This window comes from Bos grunniens, chromosome 10 (assembly GCF_055505025.1).
Source record: "Bos grunniens cultivar Pamir isolate PY7600 chromosome 10, Bosgru_T2T1.0, whole genome shotgun sequence".
Taxonomy (NCBI): domain Eukaryota; kingdom Metazoa; phylum Chordata; class Mammalia; order Artiodactyla; family Bovidae; genus Bos; species Bos grunniens.
The window spans coordinates 76489993-76512875 of NC_141174.1; the positions used below are offsets into that span (position 1 = coordinate 76489993).

The following is a 22883-nucleotide window of genomic DNA, read 5'->3' on the forward strand; positions in this document are numbered from 1 at the left end:
GTGGGATTTGTTTCAAACCAGTCTCCAAATAGGCCAGTGTATCTAGAAGTTACTGGTTTTGCACATTCACGTAAACTCGTTAAATCTCTGATATTCCATTTTCTTATCTATTAAAACAAACAAACAAAAAAGGATAAAGCATTCTCCTCCCTGCTGCTCAAATGGATATTGAAAGTGAAAGTGAAAAATGAAAGTGTTAGTTGCTCAGTTGTGTCCAACTCTTTGCAACCCCAACCTTTGTACCTTTCCAAGCTATTTGTTAGCAAAACCTACAAATGTTCGTGATTATTCACTGCTCTGTTAACTTCAGTTTCTCTAACAGCTTTGGGATCCCAGAACACAACAATGCATTTTGTGACTGAGTTTGTCCTTCTGGGTTTCCCTGGTGAAAGGGAGATGCAGATGTTCTTCTTCTCATTAATCCTGGTGGTCTATCTCCTGACGCTGCTGGGGAATGGGGCTGTTGTCTGTGCAGTGAAATGGGACAGGCGGCTTCACACGCCCATGTACATCTTCTTGGGAAACTTTGCCTTCCTAGAGATCTGGTATGTTTCCTCCACTGTCCCAAGCATGCTGATCAACATCCTCTCTGACACCAAGACCATCTCCTTCACTGGCTGCTTCATCCAATTCTATTTCTTTTTTTCACTTGGTACAACGGAGTGTTTCTTCCTATCAGTTATGGCCTATGATCGGTACCTGGCCATCTGTTGCCCACTGCATTACCCCTCCATCATGACTGGGAAGTTCTGTGTGGTCCTAGTCTGTGTTTGTTGGGTGAGTGGATTTCTCTGCTATCCAGTCCCCATTGTCCTTATCTCCCAACTTCCCTTCTGTGGACCCAACATCATCGACCACTTTGTGTGTGACCCAGGCCCATTGTTTGCACTGGCCTGCATCCCTGCTCCTTCCACTGAGCTTATTTGCTACACCTTCAACTCAGTGATTATTTTTGGCCCCTTCCTTTCCATCTTGGGATCTTATACTCTGGTACTCAGAGCTGTGCTTCGTTTTCCCTCTCATGCTGGTAGAACTAAAGCTTTCTCCACATGCGGGTCCCACCTGATGGTGGTGTCTTTGTTCTATGGAACCCTTATGGTGATGTATGTGAGCCCAACATCAGGAAACCCAGCAGGAATGCAAAAAATCATCACTTTGGTATACTCAGCAGTGACTCCGCTCTTAAATCCACTTATCTACAGTCTCCGAAACAAAGACATGAAAGATGCCCTAAAGAAAGTCCTGGGATTAAGAATTAATCAAAACTGAGACATCTTTAAAAAAAGAAGCAGAATTAGTCATTTCTGACCTTAACTATTTATAGTAACAATGATAGAGAATGGCTACAATAAGTCATATTTTGGCTCACAAGAAAGGGAAAGTCTTGTTTTTCACAGTTCCTTAGCAGTTCAAGTTCAGCTCTTCAATGATAAATGCTGAATAAACATTTTAAACATGTACAAAATCACTGAGTAATTATATGGTGTTATTATATAGATAGATATTTTTTTATGTAAGTGTGATGTATCTTTGCTGGTTTAACCTTATCTGGTGAAAGAATCAAATGAATGCATACTGGGAGCCTTTCAAGAATGGGTGCAATTCTCTAAATTCAGAAAATAAGTATTCTTAAAGAAAATGGGTCAACAGGCCACCAAATAAACTACATAGTGATGGATATTATCCATTGTTTGAGGTTGTCGTCACACCAAAAACAGAGTATACTTCATACCTCTATCACTTACAGATAAAGTACAAACTCTTCTTCCTGCCTTCCAAGTGCTCACTCAATAGATATTCCATTCAGTCTTCTCTCCTGCTTATCCACAAAGGCCCTGCACTTCACAATGATCAATCTTCTTATTTTGCCTTGAATAATCTTTCTCCCAATTGTGCATTTTTACTCACAGTGCTTCCTCCTAAATCCATTGTGACAATCCCATAACCACATATTGTATGGAGTAACAATGCCTTAAACATATTTTTGTGCTTCTCAGAAGGCTATCAGACAAAGTCTAAGAAAAATATTTAGAGGAAATTAAAGCGAAAAGCAAAGGAGAAAAGGAAAGATATAAGCATCTGAATGCAGAGTTCCAAAGAATAGCAAGAAGAGGTAAGAAAGCCTTCCTCAGTGATCAATGCAAAGAATTAGAGGAAAACAACAGAATGGGAAAGATGAGATCTCTTCAAGAAAATTAGAGATACTAAGGGCACACTTCATGCAAAGATGGGCTCGATAAAGGACAGAAATGGTATGGACCTAAAAGAAGCAGAAGATATTAAGAAGAGGTGGCAAGAATACACAGAAGAACTGTACAAAAAGGACCTTCACAACCAAGATAAACACGATGGTGTGATCACTGACCTAGAGCCAGACATCCTGGAATGTGAAGTCAAGTGGGCCTTAGAAAGCATCACTACCAACAAAGCTAGTGGAGGTGATGGAATTCCAGTTGAGCTTTCAAATCCTGAAAGATGATGCTGTGAAAGTGCTGCACTCAATATGCCAGCAAATTTGGAAAACTCAGCAGTGGCCACAGGACTGGAAAAGGTCAGTTTCATTCCAATCCCAAAGAAAGGCAATGCCAAAGAATGCTCAAACTACTGCACAATTGCACTCATCTCACACGCTAGTAAAGTAATGCTCAAAATTCTCCAAGCCAGGCTTCAGCAATATATGAACCTTGAACTTCCAGATGTTCAAGCTGGATTTAGAAAAGGCAGAGGAACCAGAGATCAAATTGCCAACATCCACTCGATCATCAAAAAAGCAAGAGAGTTCCAGAAAAACATCTATTTCTGCTTTATTGACTATGCCAAAGCCTTTGTCTGTGTGGATCACAATAAACTGTGGAACATTCTGAAAGAGATGGGAATACTAGACCACCTGACCTGCCTCTTGAGAAACCTATATGCAGGTCAGGAAGTAACAGTTAGAACTGGACATGGAACAACAGACTGGTTCCAAATAGGAAAAGGAGTACGTCAAGGCTGTATACTGTCACCCTGCTTATTTAACTTCTATGCAGAGTACATCATGAGAAACGCTGGACTGGAAGAAACACAAGCTGGAAATCAAGATTGCCAGGAGAAATATCAATAACCTCAGATATGCAGATGACACCACCCTTATGGCAGAAAGTGAAGAGGAACTAAAAAGCCTCTTGATGAAAGTGAAAGTGGAGAGTGAAAAAGTTGGCTTAAAGCTCAACATTCAGAAAACGAAGATCATGGCATCTGTTCCCATCATTTCATGGGAAATAGATGGGGAAACAGTGGAAACAGTGTCAGACTTTATTTTCTGGGCTCCAAAATCACTGTAGATGGTGATTGAAGCCATGAAATTAAAAGACGCTTACTCCTTGGAAGGAAATTTATGACCAACCTAGATAGCATATTCAAAAGCAGAGACATTACTTTGCCAACAAAGGTCCGTCTAATCAAGGCTATAGTTTTTCCTGTGGTCATCTACGGATGTGAGAGTTGGACTGTGAAGAAAGCTGAGCGCTGAAGAATTGATGCTTTTGAACTGTGGTGTTGGAGAAGACTCTTGAGAGTCCCTTGGACTGCAAGGAGATCCAACCAGTCCATTCTGAAGGAGATCAGCCCTGGGATTTCTTTGGAGGGAATGACGCTGAAGCTGAAACTCCAGTACTTTGGCCACCTGATGTGAAGAGTTGACTCATTGGAAAAGACTTTGATGCTGGGAGGGATTGGGGGCAGGAGGAGAAGGGGACGACAGAGGATGAGATGGCTGGATGGCATCACTGACTCAGTGGACATGAGTTTGAGTGGACTCCGGGAGTTGGTGATGGACAGGGAGGCCTGGCGTGCTGCGATTCATGGGGTCACAAAGAGTCGGACACGACTGAGAGACTGAACTGAACTGAACTGAACTGATACCGATAACAAATTCCATTTTTGTGCCCAAACCCCATGCTGTGACAGGAAAGTCAGACACTAAGAGGCTAACCTACTTAAAATGAGAGAACACCTCCTTAGTTATGGCCACACTGGGAATGAAATTAGGTGTTCATAGGGAGAATAAGGAGATAGGCCTATTGATGCTAGACAATGAAATATGCTAATGCAGTTTTTATCAAACCTTTCCACCACCAAAGCATGTTTGGCACCAATGGTCAGAAAACATGGGGCATATAGAGACAATATTTCTTTTAAATTAAAATTTTCATCTTAAAAATTATACTTTTTGTTTCATGGCATATACATATATTTGGCATAATACAAAATTATCTCCTCTGAGTAAAACTGTCCCTTCCTCAGATGGTATTATTGAGGCACTTTTTGTATCCCACAGCACAAAATCACATATACTTGCTTGAAAAACACAGACTTAAGAAGACTACAGTGTCCCCCCAGAGTCAATGTAGCACCTTATTTCTAATAATCCCTATGAGCCAACCTATCAGAAATATTAATGAAACCTCCAGGCAAGAAGTAAGAAGGTCCATAGGGGAAACATGAAAAGTTATAGGATCACATTTAAGAAAGAAAGAACTGAGAATTCCCAACAGCAGCCAAAATGATGCACACATGAAGACCAGCACATAGTTACAACATACTCTGTAGGAAGCAGACCACCAGAATCTCATGGTGCAAGAGAAGTGAAATAAGATACGCATGAGGGTCTCACCCAGGGCTTCCACATTAAGACCAGTGAAGGAGAGCCTATGGACTCCCCAGGATGACCTAGGAAAGCGGCATTCTATTTAGGAGACATCTTCCCTGCTGGGTACTGCTGCTATTACACACCACAGGTAGGCCTCTTTTCCTATACATCTATACATATGATATACTCAAGAGATTGAGTATCAAAGAATATTGGTTTCTCTTTCAGCTTAAGAACCAAAAAAAAAAAAACTCAGAGACTTTAGATCACCATGGAACTCACGGTCTCCAAAATAAGCTCACTAAATGGTACCAAAGTCATCCACGTGTCTTTCCCTTTTTAGGAAGTGGCTGGGTCATCAGCAATGGTATCACTTCAATAGATACTTTGAACAAAATAGTATGAAAGTGGCTCCAACCACTGGGGCTGAACCCAAGAGAAAATAGAAGTGGAGGGCTTTTCTTGGTGTCCTCTCTTAGCTTCTCCACATTTGTCCACCCATCTGCAACTTCAGGAAAAGTAGCATTAAGAAATTCTTCTAATAATAAAATCAAATCAGTGTACATGAAGACTGAGATTCACCTAGGGTTTAATGGTGAATATATTAAGTATTGCTTCTCATAATTATGTTGGAAATTATCTGTGAAATTAATTTACAATGCTTTCACTACAGTTGAGTGATAGTTTTCTGTAAGGTGTTTTGTTTTGTTTTGTTTTGTTTAATGTCAAAAACATGGTCTGTAGCCCAAATACTTGAAGCTTTTGAGTCATAGTCTGTGACTCAGACTGTGAATTCAAGTCATCTGTTGCTGCTGTTTCGGAGGTAAGTGGCTACTCTTTGTTTCACCACTTTCTTGTGTTGTTAAGAAGAGTGGACACTAGCTTAAAAAGCACTAGGTTCCAGTAGTGGGTAGCCATCCTTTCAAATGTCTCACCAAAATGGGCATCAATGCAAGTTAGTTTAGCTCTTCATAATCATCCCAGTTTAAAAAATTAAAAAGAATTTACCTCCATCCTTGAATTTCCTTCTCTTCCTGGTTTCTTGTTCACAGGACTACAAACTGTTCTGACACAACCAGCTCAATGGGAAGCTTATGTTTGCTTCTAATGAGGATTATAGTTCACTTTATGCATTACTAATTTAATGAGCCTGCAACATCTATATCATTGTAAATATGCTTATCTTTAAATAAGACATATATATTAAATATATAACCTCGCTGAATAGAAGGAATTTTTTTCTATTTGATTATGTTAAATGAATACTATAAATATTCTGTATATACCACCTCACTTTCACTTTCATATACCATTTTACCAAAATCATTTTTAAGGAAAATTTCCTATTAGTCAAAAAAAAGCTAAAGATATCTTGTTAAAAGATGTCTAGAGATTTCATTATGTTAAAGTCATCATTATGAATTTTATTCTGAGTTGTGTTTGATTCTTAAAAAGATATCTTCTTTGATGATGGTATTTTAAAGGAAATAAGGGCAAATTTTGGAATGTTGGTAAGTAATTATTTTTAAAAACATCTTTGATTCAATTGTTTTCTGCTATTTTGAAAATTGAGAGATATTGTTTAAATAAAGTGGGACTTCCATGGTGGCCCAGTGGCTGAGATTCTGAATTACCAATCCAGGGGGCCTGGGTTCAATCCCTGGTCAGGGAACTAGACCCCCACATGCCACAGCTAAGAGTTCTTATGCTGCAACAAAAGACCCTGCATGCCAAACTAAAACCCAGTGCAGCCAAATAAATAAATATCTTTCAGTTCAGTTCAGTTGCTCAGTCGTGTCCGACTCTTTGCAACCCCATGCATCGCAGCATGCCAGGCCTCACTGTCCATCACCAACTCCCGGAGTTCACTCAAACTCACGTCCATTGGGTCAGTGATGCCATCCAGCCATCTCATCCTCTGTCGTCCCCTTCTCCTCCTGCCCCCAATCCCTCCCAGCATCAGAGTCTTTTCCAATGAGTCAACTCTTCGCATGAGGTGGCCAAAGTACATAAACAAATAAACAGACTAAAATACAATCTTTCAAAGAGTGAATTTTAAGGGAACTTATGACAGCAATAAGAAGAGCTTTAGAAGTCTCTTGGTTATTTTAGTGTGTTTTTTTGTTTTTTTTTGTTTTTTTTTTTTGCAATACATCTCATATGTTATATTCATCCTTCAATTCAGTATGTCTGACTCTTTGCGACCCCGTGGACTGCAGCATGCCAGGCCTCCCTATCCATCACCATCTCCTGGAGTTTACTCAAACTCATGTCCATTGAGTTGGTAATGTCATCCAACCATCTCATTCTCTGTCATCCCCTTCTCCTCCTGCCTTCAATCTTTCCCAGCATCAGGGTTTTTTCAAATGAGTCAGTTCTTCACATCAGGTGGCCAGAGTATCAGAGTTTCAGCTCCAGTATCAGTCCTTCCAAAGAATATTCATCTTTAATGACATATATTTTAAGTGTATATGAAACCAGATAAATTAAGTGTTAGTGGCTCAGTCATGTCTAACTCTTTGCGACCTCATAGACTATGGCCCACCCAAGCTCCTTGGTCCATGAGGTTTTCCAGGCAAGAATACTAGAGTGGGTTGCCATACCTTTCTCCAGGGGATCTTCCCAACCCAAGAAACGAACCTGGGTCTCCTGCATTGCAGGCAGACTTTTTACTGTCTGAGCAACCAAGGAAGCCCTGTGATAAATTATGTGAAATTAATCATAATGGGGTGATTAATAATGACTTTCACTGCAAAAAATAAAAGATTAAATACCAAGTTGTAAATGAGCTGTGGTGCAATATAACTGTCTTTAAATAAGAGATCGCAAAATATATAAATAATTTATTATCTGAATATTCTTTTTTATTTTCTTCTGATATCATAGGGAAAAAATGATAGAAAATCTCCTAATGAAAATAGTTCAAGAAAAAGAGAGAGAGAATCTGAAATAATAATGCCAGAGCTAAAGTCACTTAAATCTGTAGGAAGTTTCAGATTCAATCTATTTTTAAATGATAGCATATGTGTCCTCTCATTTTGAACTAAATGGCATTAATTGCCCTTATATATGAAGCTTTTACTGAAAAAAGAAAGACATAAGACAGATAATTTTTATCTCTATTTCAAGATTTCTTTATTTGAAAAGAAGATGACATTTAACAGATTTGGTCCACTGGCAAAGAAAAGTTCAAGCAGCCTAGAATTATACATTTACAAAGAGTCAGGGCCAAAGGGCTTATTCAGAATAGGACAAGATTTACCCAAGACATGTTTTAGAATATTTGATACATTTTCCTGAATGAATCAAACTGCCTGCCCTAAGAAAAATTTCAAATGCCTTAGCAATAAAGTGAGTTGTCTATCTGTCTTCTCTCCACAGTCTGGAGACCATGAATAAGTCAGGGATATCTACTGTGACACAGTTTGTCTTGTTGGGCTTTCCTGGTCCCTGGAAAATGCAGATCATCTTCTTCTCAATGATTCTGTTGATCTACATCTTGACTCTAACTGGGAACATAGCCATCATTTGTGCTGTGAGGTGGCACCACCAACTCCATACCCCTATGTACGTGTTCCTGGCCAACTTCTCCTTCCTAGAGATCTGGTATGTGACCTGCACAGTCCCCAATATGCTGGTCAATTTTCTTTCCAAAACCAAAACCATATCCTTCTCTGGTTGCTTCACTCAATTCTACTTCTTCTTTTCCCTGGGCACAACTGAATGCTTCTTCCTCTGTGTCATGGCTTATGATCGCTACCTTGCCATCTGTCGTCCACTGCACTATCCCACCATCATGACTGGGAAGCTCTGTGCCATTCTAGTGTCTCTTTGTTGGCTCACTGGTTTCTTAGGACATTCAGTTCCTATTCTCTTCATTTCTCAACTACCCTATTGTGGTCCCAACATCATTGATCACTTTCTGTGTGATGTGGACCCTCTGATGGCATTGTCCTGTGCCAGCTCACCCATAATAGAGCATGTATTCCATTCTGTGAGCTCTCTTATCATCATTCTGACCATTTTGTACATCCTTGGATCCTATACCTTGGTGCTCAGAGCTGTGCTTCGGGTTCCTTCCTCAGCTGGGCAGCGAAAGGCCTTCTCTACCTGTGGATCCCACTTAGTTGTTGTATCTCTGTTCTATGGAACCATTATGGTGATGTACGTGAGCCCCACATCTGGCAACTCAGTTACTACGCATAAAATCATCACACTGATATACTCTGTAGTGACACCAGTCTTAAATCCCCTCATCTACAGCCTACGCAATAGGGACATGAAATTTGCCCTCCGTCAGGTCCTCTGTGCAATGAGAATTATGCAAACTTCATGAAAAGGTTTTGTGAAACTCGATGACTCTCTTCCTGCAAGTGGTAAAATAATCCTCTTCTTCCAATCCAAACCGATTTGGTTCTATTCACAGTCATCATGGTGCTTTTGTGAACAGCAAGATTCATCACATATTTGATTATATTCTGATGCACTTTTAGTTTCCTAAATGTGGTTCCATAGGAAGAGACTGCCACCTGACCATATGGTAAAAATAACTCTTAAAAATTCTTAATATTTGCTTCCAGGAAGATTTCAACTTTTTCAATGTGAAATCTCTGGCCACACAACTTTAAAAGATACAAGTCAAATTGGTTATTTGCTTACATGACTGTCTAACACTTTGTTTAAAGGACACATAACACAGGGACTTCCCTGGTGGTCCTGTGGTTAAGACTCTGTGCTCCCAGTGCAAGGGCCCCAGGTGAGATCCCTGGTCAGGGAACTAGATCTTGCAAAGCGCAACTAAAGATCCAGCACCGGGCAACAAAGATTCCATGTGCCGCAGCTAAGACCTGGCATACCATATACATTTTTTTAAAGACACATAACTCATAAGATGTCCATTGTCCTGAATTTTTGGCAAAACCCCACACATCACTGTCGAATACACTAAAAGATTATTAAGCAGTGTTACAATTTTTAGTTCATCGTCTTCATCAATAGTATACAAGGGGAGGGCTAGAAGTTTGGTTGAAACTATGAGTAAGAATATTGTTGGTGAGTTGTCAGTATGCAATCCTCTAAGGAAAATTAAAATTACATCAAGAGATCCACTCAGAGGGCTTGGCCTTGTCCCCTGGAGTTTAAGAGACACATGTTCTGTCCCTAGTTCACACCTGGGGAAAAAAAATGTAAAGACTATGAAAGAGCTGGCTATGAGAGCAAAGTAGGAAGAACTGGGCTATAACTGGAGGAAACTGAATTCTCACCAATAATATCACAAATACAGAAATTTTTGGCCTAGTTGAAACTCATAGAAGGTAACAAATATGAAACATCTTGAAAGAGATCTCTCCCAAAAGTACTACTTGGAGAAGTAAGGCAATCCCCAAAGTTAGTCTAAATGGAATGGGTCACTAGAATCCAGTAATGAAAGAAATAATAAGTAGTCAGTCAATGAAGTATTGCCCATATTGGGGAACTTAAGTTTAGGGTGCTCCCCTCCTCACCAAAAAAATAAATAAATCCATGAAATGAAAATTAACATACAAACTTTTGTCACGCCTGTAATACAACAATACCAGTAAAGGAGAAGCCTTTCTACCATTACTTCTCTCCCCTCTCAAACCTAAAGTAACCAGAGGCAGTATAGACTTGTGGGAAGGGAGAGATGAAAGAGCAGAGGGGAAAGAAGCAGATCAAAAGAAGTAGAAGCTTGAGTCAGACTGTCTTGAGGAATACGTTTTAATTTGTACAAAAAATTAAAATTTGGTTTCAGATTGTACCTGGATTTTAAAAATCCATGTATTAACACTAAAAGTAATCAGAAAAACTATCATATTTGTCCCAGATAATACCCACAGGTGGAAACAAACAGAACATCAGAAAGAATTTGCAGTAGACATGGTCAAAAAAACTAGTTTCTTTATGTTTATACTCTCCAGTGTCCAAATCATCTGATTAAATAGTTACAAGTACAAATATTTAAACAATGCTGTCGTTTCAAAATGGAATAAAACTCTCACCTGAAGACCAAAAAGTATCTCTTTGAAAGTCCTTCTGGGCAACTGGAGAGCACTATGCTTCAAGGGTGGGTAGAGAGATCTAAAAAAGGATAGGAAAAGGAATCAAAAAATGTGCTTGGAAAGCTACTAAAGACAGCTTGAAATATCGATCACAGTTCTACCTTAATTGAGCCCCAATATTTTAATGACTCAGCTGAACTTATTAGCTGAAGATGGAACAGAAATATTTTGTATAAAACTCAACAGGTCACAAGTATCCTACTGTTGCAATTTACTAGATGTTGAATGTGTATTTATATCTTTCATTAAGATTCAACTGACACATCACTTCCACCAGAAAAACCTTTCTAATATCCCCAGGTTCAACTATGTGTCCCTCTGTAATGCATCTAGAATACACCAGGTCATATTCCCTCATTGTACTTGCAGATGCTTTGAGGTAAGTCTATTATGTGTTTGTGTCTCTTTCCTTAGACTATAAGCCCTTTGAAGATAAGGACACTATTTTTCATTTTTATCCCAAGCATCAGAATGTTAACTAACTAGTAAGCAGGTAGTGAAAGAAGCAGTTTTGGGAAATGGATGAGTGAACTAGTTTTTGATCAGTCCTCACTAGATTTAAATGTTTTAGTCACAAAGCTAACTAGTTACTTACATTTTAAATATTTAAGATACTATCTGGTTTTAAAACTACATTTTGATGTGTGCTTTTATTACAAAACAATGTACACTTGTCATAAAATTTTCAAACAATACATACAAGTGTAAAATTAAGGGTAAATGTTCCCATCCTTCTTTCTCACAATCCCATTTCCTACAAATAACAAGTTTAATACTGGTCAGTTTCTAACATACATAAGCATGCAAATGCATACACATACAATGGTTTTAATTTCTTTAAACTGATTATAATATATAAATATTTTTAATTCTCTTAAAATTTTATAACTTTCTAATCAAATGAATACAAACATATATGCCTCATAACTTAATATTGTCTTCTTTGTGAATAAACAATAGGGCTTTCCTGGTGGCTCAGATGGTAAAGAATCTGCCTGCAATGTGAGAGACCCAGGTTTGATCCCTGGGTAGGGAAGATCCTCTGGAGAAGGAAATGGCAACCCACTCCAGTATTCTTGCCTGGAGAATTCCATGGACAGCAGAGTCTGGTAGGCTACAGTTACATTAATTTTTCCCCTATTGCTAGATTCATTTTTAAACTGCCTTGTTCTCACATAGGTTCAAGATATTAAAAAAAAAAAAAAAAAAAACAGTTCTAGGAAGGATCTTGTTAGAGACAATAATAAATCTATCACAATTTCATTTTTAAATTATATGATATGCCATGCATACATATACATCTATGTAATTTATAAAGAATTTTATAAGTTTAAAGAATATGAAATTCAGAAATATCTTTGAATTTCTTATTCACAGTAGAAAAACATGGAATATTATCAACATTTTATTAGCATCCTGTGAACCTGTCACCAAAATCAATCTCCCTATGCAACAAAGGGGAAAAGAGAATTTTTCTGTTAATTCTCTTGCTTTTCTTAAGCTTTACCACTCATCTCTCAGTAAAAATGATAGAGCAGGAAACTCCAAAGACCCATTCTCTACAGAGAAACTGAAAATACAGGCAAAAAATGATCAGAAACAGCTTTATTAAAATTTTGGAAAATATTCAAAAATTTGCAACAACCAAATGAATACTCATCAAAAAAAAAAGGCAAACAAAACATGGTAGGAGAACCCTGTGACATTTTAGCTTACCTTCTCCACATCACCTTTGCCCAGATCGCCTCAGCTCAGAAGCATTTTAAGGATAGCAGGCCATATTCCTAGAAGGGATTCCTGGTTCCAGAGGAAACAGAATGGACCTCATTCTCAAAAGTTTCCTGTTTGTTTTGACCTATCTAGGGGTTCCCTAAAACATTTCAACAGAGGGTTTGCCTTCATTTCACCTAACTTAGAATTCTTTCAGAGAAACAGCCACATGGAGGATATTCCTCAAAAACACAAAAAGGCAAATTAACCAGTCACTGCCGCCCAGGGCAAAGGATATCAATTGAGACAAATATTAGACACACTAGGGCTTTCATGGTGGTCTAGTGGTTAAGAATTCACCTTGCAGTGCAGGGGAAATCTGTTTGACCCCTAGTAGGGAAAGGCACCCCACTCCAGTACTCTTGCCTGGAGAGTCCCAGGGACAGGGGAGCCTGGTGCGTTGCCGTCTATGGGGTCGCGCAGAGTCGGACACGACTGAAGTGAGTTAACAGCAGCAGCAGGGAAGATTTCAAATGCCGTGGAGCAACTACGCCCACACTCCACAACAAGAGAGGCCATCACAATGAGAAGCCCAGGCATCACGACTACAGAGTAGCCCCACTTGCCACAACTAGAGAAAGCCCATGTACAGCAATGAAGACTCAGCACAGCCAAAAATAAAATAAATCAATAAATTTTATAAACAAGAAATAATAGCTGAAAACTTCCCAACCTAGGAAAGATATAGTCATACAGGTACATGAAGCCAATAGGTCCCAAGACAGATTCAACTCAGAGAGGAATTTATCCATTCACCTACTGATGGACATTGGCTTGTTTCCAATTATTGGTCATTAGAAGTAAACTTATAGAAACATTTGTGTACAAGTCTTTTGGGGGGATATCCATTTTTTATTTTGGGCAAAAAACTAAGGGTGAAATTGCTTTATCAAATGGGACACGCATGCTTAACTTTGTAAGAAGCTGTCAAACTGTCTCCCAGAAATTTCACTCCAGCTATATCCAAAGGAAGCAAAAATACTCATTCTAAAAGATTCATGCACCCCAAATGTTCAAAGCAGCATTATTTACAATAACCAATATATGGAAGCAGACATGAGCACCCAGCAACAGATGAATGAATAAATAAGATGTGATACACACACACAATGAAATACCATCCAGCCATAAAGAAAATGAAATTTTGCCATTTTCAACATCATGTATGGATCTGGAGGATATTAGCTTAGTTAAATAAGTCAAGACAGAGAAAGACAAATACTATATGTTATCATTTATATGTGAAGCCTAAAAATAAAAGAAAAATGAATGAACATAACAGAAACAGACTCATAAATACATAGACCAAACTACAGTAGTGGTTATCAGTGGGGTGAGGGAAAAGGGGATGGGCAAGACAGTGGTAGGGTACAAATTTCTATAGATAAAGGGTACAAATTTCTCTGTAGATAAATAAGTTACAAGCATATATTGTACAGCACAGGGAATTATAGCCAACATTTTATAACTTTAAATGAAGGATAATCTCTTTTCCACCTGAAACATATAATTTTGTGAATAATTTCTATACCTCAATTTTTAAAATTTTTTATTTTATATTGGAGTATAGTTGATTTACAATGCTGTGTTAGTTTCAGGTATACAGCAAAGTGATTCAGTTATACATATGCATATATCCATTCTTTTTCAGATTCATTTTCCATGTAGGTTATTATAGAATATTGAGTAGAGTTCCCTGTGCTACACAGTAGGTCCTTGTTGATTACCTATTTTATATATAGCAGTGTGTACACACTAATCCAAAATTCCTAATTTATCCCTTCCCCCTTACCATGTTCCTCCTTTGGTAACCATAAGTTTTCAAAGTCTGTAAGTCTGTTACTGTTTTGTAAATAAGTTCATTTGTACCATTTTTTAGATTCCATATATAAGTGATATCATATGATATGTCTCTGACTTATGTCACTTAGTATAATAATCTCTACATCTATCCATGTTGCTGTAAATGGCATTATTTTGTTCTTATTTATGGCTGAGTAACATTCCATTGTGGAAAAGGTAATGGCACCCCACTCCAGTATTCTTGCTTGGAAAATCCCATGGATGGAGGAGCCTGGTAGGCTACAGACCATGGGGTCGCGAAGAGTCGGACTGAGCGACTTCACTTTCACTTTTCCCTTTCATACACTGGAGAAGGAAATGGCAACCCACTCCAGTGTTCTTGTCTGGAGAATCCCAGGGACGGGGGAGCCTGGTGGGCCGCCATCTATGGGGTCGCACAGAGTCGGACACGACTGAAGCGACTTAGCAGCAGCAGCAGCAGCAACATTCCATTGTGTATATGTACCACATCTTCTTTATCCATTCCTCTCTTGATGGACATTTATGTTACTTCCCTGTCTTGGTTATTGTAAATAGTGCTGCATAGAGCATTGGTTACATGTATCTTTCTGATTTACGGTTTTCTCTGGATATATTCCCAGGAGTGAGACTGCTGAATCATATGGCGATGGTGGTAGTGGTTTAGTCTCTAAGTTGTGTCTGACTCTTGCCACCCCACAGACTGCAGCCTACCAGGCTCCTCTCTCCATGGGATTTCCCAGGCAAGGAAACTGAAGTGAGTTGCCAATTCCTTCTCCAAGGGATCTTTCCAATCCAAGGATCAAATTTGGATCTCCTGCATTGCAGCCAGTCTCCTGCATTGCAGGCGGATTCTTTACTGAGCCACCAAGGAAGCTGAATCATATAGTAGTACTATTTTTAGTTTTTTTAAGGAACCTCCATACTGTTCTCCATAGTGGTTGTACCAATTTACATTCCCACCAACAGTGTAGGAGGCTTCCATTTTCTCCACATCAATACTGGTTTCCAACCCATGAACAAGTTATATTTTTACATTTATTTGCCTTTCATTTCCCACAGCTGTGTTTTTGGTTTCCATTGTATAGGTCTTTCATATCTTTTATCAGGTTTACCTTTGTAAATGGAATTTTCCAGGTAGGAATACTTGGGTGGGTTGCAATTTCCTACTCCAAAATTCTTAATTTCTCATAGCTATTATTTTTTCATATCTTTTATCAAGGTTATCTCTATTTAATATTTTTGAAGCTACTATAAATGGCATTTTAATGTATCAGTCTCTGCTTGTCACTAGTACCTGTATGTAGAATACAAGATGTTTTTGATCTTAAAATCTTTCAAAATTCATGTTGACTTGAAACAAATAGACTGCCAGATATTTCTCCAGGAAAAAAAGGAGTTTATTCAGGATCAGCCTAGAATTGCAATTCAGTGTCTGCAATCATGATGACCCACATCAGCTCCCTACATGGTCAAGGGAAGGAGAAGGCTACAGAAAACAGAATCCATGGTTTTTCATGGGCTGAGTGCTTGCCAGGATAGAAGAGGAGGTTATCTTACTGCTGGGCTCTACTACAGTGGCAGGGCAAGAAAGTTTCCTTTCTGGTTGCCTAACTCTGTTTCACTGAAGTTTATAGTTTACACCCACTTATTAATTCTAGTAGCCTTTTTGTAGATTTCATTGAATTTTCTATATAGATTATCATTTCATAGCCAATGAAAAACAATGTACTTCTATCAATGTAGATGCCATTTATTTCTTTTCTTTGTGTGATTGCACTAACACTTCCAATACAATGTTGAATAGAAGTGGTAAGAACAGACATTTTTGCCTTGATTCTGAGTTTATGGGACAAGATTTCAGTTTCACCACTAAGTATTAATATAATGCTAGCTATTAGGTTTTTGAAAATGCTCTTTGCAGGTCAAAGAAGTTTCTGTCTATCCAAATGTGCTTATTAAGCTTTAATTGCTTATTATCTGTCTCTCTGACAAGAATGTAAGCTTCTCAAAGGCAGGGACCTGATCTTCTACACTGATACAAACCCAGTGCACATAAGGAGGTAAATAATTGTCTTTAAATGAATGAATGAAATGTACCAACCCCAGATGCCAAGTGATTTTTTTTTTTACATATTGAGTCGGATTTTGTTAAAAAAAAAAAAAAGCAGCAGATCAGCATTACAATTCAAGAACCTAATCTAAATATGCACTTGACAATGAAGCACATCTGCACATGGAGTGAAAAGTGTTCTCCAAAAAGCCATCAAACATACCATCTCCAAATACCCAAATTACAGATCACTTCTGCAGGCCTTTTGTTGAGTGGAATCATAAACAAAGAACAGAAGATTTATTGCTGTGAAAACAAATCTGTAATACAGTAGTATGAATCTTGGGTGTAAAGCATAATCAGTTGAATCAAGTCAGGAAGTTGAAACTCTAATAAGAAATTTGTGTGTGTGAGAGGAAAGCCTGTAAGCTGGTTGACCCAAGAACAGCTGAGATATCTAACTTGTTCAGTAAGATCAGTCACAACTTTAAATCTCCATTTTTTGAAGGCAATTAAAAACTACAGTTCCAATGACAACAGAATGAATGTCGAGGGAATCTGTTATTTTTCCCCACTGAGATATGAAATCTATATAGAAATTTGATACTATACTATAACAAATTGTACTTCTCGTAGTTCTGTTTTAATTTCCATTAAATCCTGTTTAATACAGTTTGTTTCTTAAATCTTAAAAATGTTTTCATGCTTCTGAATCTGGCTCCAGTTCTTTTTCATTTATTTTTATATCAGTATTTAATATACCGGCTACCAGTTCTAATCAGAAAAAAATTCTTAGACGTCTCTTCATTAGGACAGCACATTCAACAGAGATCACTGATATGCAAGCAAACCATAAAAGGTGCAGCTCTCTGGAAAGCACAGTGCATAGACTGTTTCAGTCTGAGTATTCTTTATGATGATTCTTGATGAACCACTCTTGCAATCTTGTAAACATCAGTGTGCACAGTCTCGCTACTATGTAGTTGCATGTCCTTGGACAGGAAGACCTTCAGAGCTAGGGAAGGTGAGGGCAGTCTAAAGTTTTAATGGCTGAAAAACCTTACATCCTGTAGGAGGAAAGCACTTCTCCTTTTTTTGCTACTTAAGAATGTGGCAGAAATGTATGCTGAGGTAGCCCAGTCAATCCTTATGTTTTCCTTTTTTTTGAAAATGTGGTCTCAGAATATTTCTGGAAGGGTGACATTTCGAATAAGCCACTGCTGGAACCGGCTTCCATTGCAGTCTCTGATGCTGGGCACAAGGCTGTCCTCATCTGTGGCTTTATCCAGGCACTGGTTACTATTCAGATGCTACAAGGTCAATTTCACTGGGTCATACTCCCAAAGCTGGTTGCCTTTTAGGTGGTGGCATTTGAGCATTGTGACTGGGTCATTAAGTTTGGACACATCCAAGCAAAGGTCATCTGTTCTAATTTCTTTGTTGGCAGTGTAAGAGAAAACCTGATTACCTCCCATACCATGACACTTAAATCCCAGCTTTTTCAATCTCTTTTCTAGCCATGTTATCTAGGCTCTGATTTGTTTCCACATTTCGTATCTCTCCCAAAGAGAAATAGTGATGTGAAATCTGAGAATCAGGATAAATATTCTCTAGGTACAAAGTGAATGGTCTGCATTCGAGTTTGTGCCTTAGACCAAGTCTTGATGATATAGCTCCATAACCTACCTTTGTAACACCTGGAGAAATTATATAGAAGAAATTCTTGAATTCATCCATCCATACTTCTGCAAGTCGTCTCTTATTTTTATTGATACTCTTCTTCCTGGAAATGTGTAAGGTTTAGCTTTCCAAAACACATGTCCAACATGTGAGCAAGTAACAATCGCCAAAGTTCTTCCTCACTGCCAAATCCTAAAGGAAATTTCTAGGTTTCGTCCTCCCCAAATATCCATTCCAGCATCATATGTTCCAATTTCCTGAAACTAATCTCTGTCTATAGAAAAAAGACTCCCTGCTATTGTACGTGTTCTCACAGGAAATCTGATCACCTTTCCTTCTGTCCATTTCTCTTTGGGGAATGGGATACCAGCGAAAAGTGGAGTTTCCAGTTGAGTCCACCATAGGTCATGTCAGAACCTGCCATGTACTCAAAAGTATCATCACTGATCACATCTGTGATAGGACAGACCACTGTCTTCCTGCCATGTTTGATACTGGCTAAGAGAGGCTCCACACCCCACTGTGCACTCACAGTGCACATCTAAAAAGGTGATCACTTTGCCTTGAGATACAGCAGTGCCTCTTAACTTAGCTCTGATCAATCCAGAATGTTGCTCCATTTGAATGACGTGAACAGGTACTTTTAATTTTTTCACATAGCTCTCTAGAGATCTTTTCAAAATGTCTCTTTCACTGGCATCATCTACTAGAATAATTTCTTCTAGCATGTGTCTTGGTAAGTGATTAATGATGCTATAAACAGTTTGCAGAAGTGTGCTCCAACCCTCATTTACGGAAAACAATCACCACACTGGTTGTAGGAAGGTTATGTGGATACACCTTTGTTTTACACCTTTCTAACCTAACATCTGGTAAAGACCTGTTGAGTTCAATCATCTCACTTGCCATTAAATTGAACTGACTGACTTTAAACATCTCTTTCATCTTTTCTTGATCCTCTTTAGGAATGACGACTGGTTTCCCCATTTCTCCAGGGCCTTCATGAGGCTTTTGTATGGGCTCTTGAACATCCCCAGCAGGAAGTTCTCTCTCTTTTTTTTTTCCATCACATTTGTTGCATTCACTGAAGTAAAGCAGCAGGAACATATCCAAGAGTACCCAAATCCAGAAGGTGGCTAGGACCATCTTGTAGTATGCATATTTTCTCATGGCACTTTAAGTCAAAGGCAAAATTTTAAAATATATTATGTGTATAAATATACAAAGATCATGAAAATTATTCCAATCCAGTTTCATCAGAAATCACTTTCATAACCCCGAAGTGGCTTTTCAAGTGAATTCACATCCCAAATCCACATGTCCCACAGCTCCAGCTCGCTCCGCAAACGGCGGCGTCAGTCCCGCAGGCCACCATACGGGTGCTACTCTCGGGCCGCCGTCCGCCGCGCCGCCTTCTCGGCCTCGCAAGTCATTTTTGACCAAATGGTCAGGTCAAAGTACCTGGACCTGTCATCAGTTTCCTCTTCATCTGTCTTGTTTCAGCATCTTAAATATCACTGTCTTTTGCTCTCTGTGTGCCTTTACCTTTTTTGGGTGGTGCACTCAACATCTTCCTTCACGTGAAACTATCCCAATTTGGATAGCCACCATATACTAATCTTTTTTAAATGTAAGCCTACTTCCAGGTATATTAATTATCTTACACAGTTAGAAAAGGTAAGAAAATGTACTCTATTTCTTATTTTTAAATGGAGGGTTTAAGAAGAGGCAGGAAAAGTAACTTCTACTGCTACTGTCATGAGTGTTTGAGTCATCTGTAGTATGCACCATAATTTTTTACACTTTTCCCAACCAACATCAATTTTTATTTCCCCATCAGGTATTTATTTTAAATAGTGGCTCTATAAGATTAGTCTGTGAACTGGTGATGATTTAGGTGTACCAGAATTTCTTGAGTAACATTAAAATAAGGATTTCCAGGGTCCACTTTAAAGATTCTCATTTAAGAAATTTGGCAAAAGGCTTGCAAATCTATTCTTTTAAAAAGCTCCCAAATCTATTCTTTTATTAATCTTTTGGATTTTAATTAAGTAAAAATTTTGGCTCAGTTTTTCTATTTCCACCTTTCTGGATAAAAAGGTGTAAATGCGCTACCCTTCGTCAGGAGTAGAACAGAGAGAACAGACATCTTTAGGTCAGAAAAATCAAGTGTAAGAATGGATACACTTAATAGAGGTCAAAAATGCATGAGGTCAGGAACCAGGTAGGTCATCACCAATGAAAGCACAAGTGCTTCCTGGAGACCAGGTTAGAAGAGTCTAATATCCAGACATCCAGGACATTTAATTCAAATTACCATCCACTAAATCTGAGTTAGCAATGAGGTCTGATTTAGTTTAGTGTACTAATTTTATTACTGAATAGGCAGCAATAGATCATTTTAAGTCTGCATCTTTAGGTACAAATGAATAAAGACCTATTTTTAAATGGGGAATAGAAATGAGTAAAAATAATCATTCTGATCTTGATCCACTCATGGTCTCTCACTCACTTTGACTAATTTTTGTGCACTTCTGAATTTTTCTCAATGCAGCCTTCATGTCCTTGTTCCGGAGACTGTAGATCAGTGGATTAACAAGTGGAGTCAAGGAGGAGTAGAACAAGGTTACAATCTTCTGTATCCCAGCTGGCTTTCCAGAGGTCGGGCTGATGTACATGACCATGAGGGTTCCATAAAATAATGACACGACTACCAAGTGGGAACCACAGGTGGAGAAGGCCTTACGTCTGCCAGAGGCTGAAGGGACACGCAACACTGCTCTGAGAACCAGGGTGTAAGACCCAAGAATGAAAAAGAAGGTGATAAAGATAATAAGAGAGCTCAATATAGAACAGGAAAGCTCAATTCCAGGGGCAGGGATGCAGGACAGGGCCAGAAGGGGACCAGGGTCACAGACAAAATGGTCAATGGTATTGGGGCCACAAAAGGGGAGTTGTGTGATGAAATAGATAGGGACTGGATAGCAGAGGAAGGCTGTTACCCAGCAGAGGCCCACCAAGTTCGTGCAGAGACAGCTGCTCATGATGGTAGGATAGTGGAGAGGTCGGCAGATGGCCAAGTATCGATCAAAAGCCATGAGGGGTAGTAAGAAGGTCTCAGTGGTGCCCATGGAGAAGGAGAAGTAGAACTGGAGGAAGCAGGCAGTGAAAGAGATGGTTTTGGTCTCAGACAGGAAGTTCCTTAACATATTGGGAACAGTGGTGTTGATGTAACACATCTCCAGGAATGAGAAGTTGGCCAACAGAGTGTACATGGGAGTGTGGAATCTGTGATCCAGCTTCACTGCAAAGACAATGGCCCCATTCCCCATCAGTGTCAGGATGTAGGACACAGGGAAGAGCACAAAGAGGAGGACTTGAACCTCTCTAGAGCAGGGAAAACTCAGGAGTATGAATTCAGTCACCGTGTTGACTCCTGACACATTCATGGCTTCCTAAAGGGTGAAGAGAAAAAAATTACCATCACAAAGATGACTTTATTCTTCAGTCCTCAGGAATATTTCCTCTTAATAAGGTTCTAAAGCCCTCAAGATCCTATTATTTTATTATTTAAATAATAACCTAACTATACTACTGAAGACTGTCAAACTTTAAGAATGCTTGATATGATCTGACTTTGAATTTTGGACTTTCTCATTCCTCTTTCAGTATTTTCTCAGATACAGCAATGACAGGATCTTATGCAATAAGCAGCTTTCAGGTTAGTGACAATACTTACAAATGTAAGTAAGTATGGTAACCATGTATTTTTAACTATAGAATAAAATATGAACGTGAAGTTGCTCAGTCGTGTCCGACTGTCCATGGGATTTTCCAGGCAATAGTACTGGAGTGGATTGCCATTTCCTTCTCCAAAGGATCTTCCCAATCCAGGGATTGAATCCGGGTCTCCCACATCATAGACAGACGCTTTACCATCTGAGCCACCAGGGAAGTCCAGAATAAAATATAAAAGATTCTTAATATTAGACACAGAATTTCAATTACTCAGATCTTTGGAATTACAGACACAAATGATAGGAATTGGAAGAGAGAGTAAAAGGTAACATAAGACATTGAAATATTAATGCATTTCATTTTTATTTTGGATCAGTGTTGCAACTGTAAGTGTTGACATCTTAACACAATCTGATAACCAAGACAAAAAAAAGTCAAATGTGCTACCCTTTCTTCAGTATTCATCATTGTTTGTAGTTCAAGAAAAGTTTGAAGTCCAGATACCTACATAAAGACTTCCATCTGGTCTCATCTTTTACCTATTGAATTAAAATATTTCTTTAAAACTTTGGTCTAAGTTAAAACTCTATTTACAACTTTTTTTTTTTTAACATGAGCAATGTATCTGGTGTATCATTTAAGGATTTCTGAGGTTTTTGCCTGAGGTGTCAGAATTGCTAGAAAGTCCCCTATTCTGGTTTAGGGACAGTTTCAGAAAATAACAAATACTTACAATGCTATTGTCAGTAATTTGGGCATATTCATTTGTTTTCTGAATCCCCTCTGTTAGTGAGGGTCAGTTATTATTTGCGCCAAAATGACCAGAAGTGACATGACTGAATCATGATGCTTATTCAGAAAAATATACAGACAGAATACAGACCCAGACACTTTTAATAAAAGTTTTCCAGCTAAGAATGTTTATTAATGTATTAGAAGGCAATGACACCCCACTCCAGTACTCTTGCCTGGAAAATCCTATGGATGGAGGAGCCTGGTAGGCTGCAGTCCAAGGGGTCGCTAAGAGTCGGACACGACTGAGCAACTTCACTTTCACTTTTCACTTTCATGCATTGGAGAAGGAAATGGCAACCTACTCCAGTGTTCTTGC

At 38.7% G+C, this 22883-nt stretch overlaps 3 protein-coding genes and 1 pseudogene across 3 annotated transcripts; 2 read left to right on the forward strand and 2 right to left on the reverse strand.

Annotated features, from left to right (window-relative positions):
- Positions 1–275: 275 nt before the first annotated feature.
- LOC147364933 (olfactory receptor 11H6) lies at positions 276–1269 on the forward strand. Its single transcript, XM_086318878.1, has one exon. It carries the CDS (start codon positions 346–348, stop codon positions 1267–1269), a length of 924 nt encoding a protein of 307 aa, XP_086175004.1. The 5' UTR covers positions 276–345.
- A 6746-nt stretch (positions 1270–8015) lies between these two features.
- Positions 8016–8966, forward strand: LOC147364934 (olfactory receptor 11H7). Its single transcript, XM_086322119.1, has one exon. It carries the CDS (start codon positions 8022–8024, stop codon positions 8964–8966), a length of 945 nt encoding a protein of 314 aa, XP_086178245.1. The 5' UTR covers positions 8016–8021.
- Positions 8967–17532: 8566 nt separating this feature from the next.
- On the reverse strand, positions 17533–19204 carry LOC147364935 (polypeptide N-acetylgalactosaminyltransferase 1 pseudogene; annotated as a pseudogene).
- Positions 19205–20385: 1181 nt separating this feature from the next.
- Positions 20386–21492, reverse strand: LOC147364936 (olfactory receptor 11H6-like). Its single transcript, XM_086322120.1, has one exon. The coding sequence runs from the start codon at positions 21481–21483 to the stop codon at positions 20539–20541; it is 945 nt and encodes a 314-aa protein (XP_086178246.1). The 5' UTR covers positions 21484–21492; the 3' UTR covers positions 20386–20538.
- Between the last annotated feature and the right edge of the window lie 1391 nt (positions 21493–22883).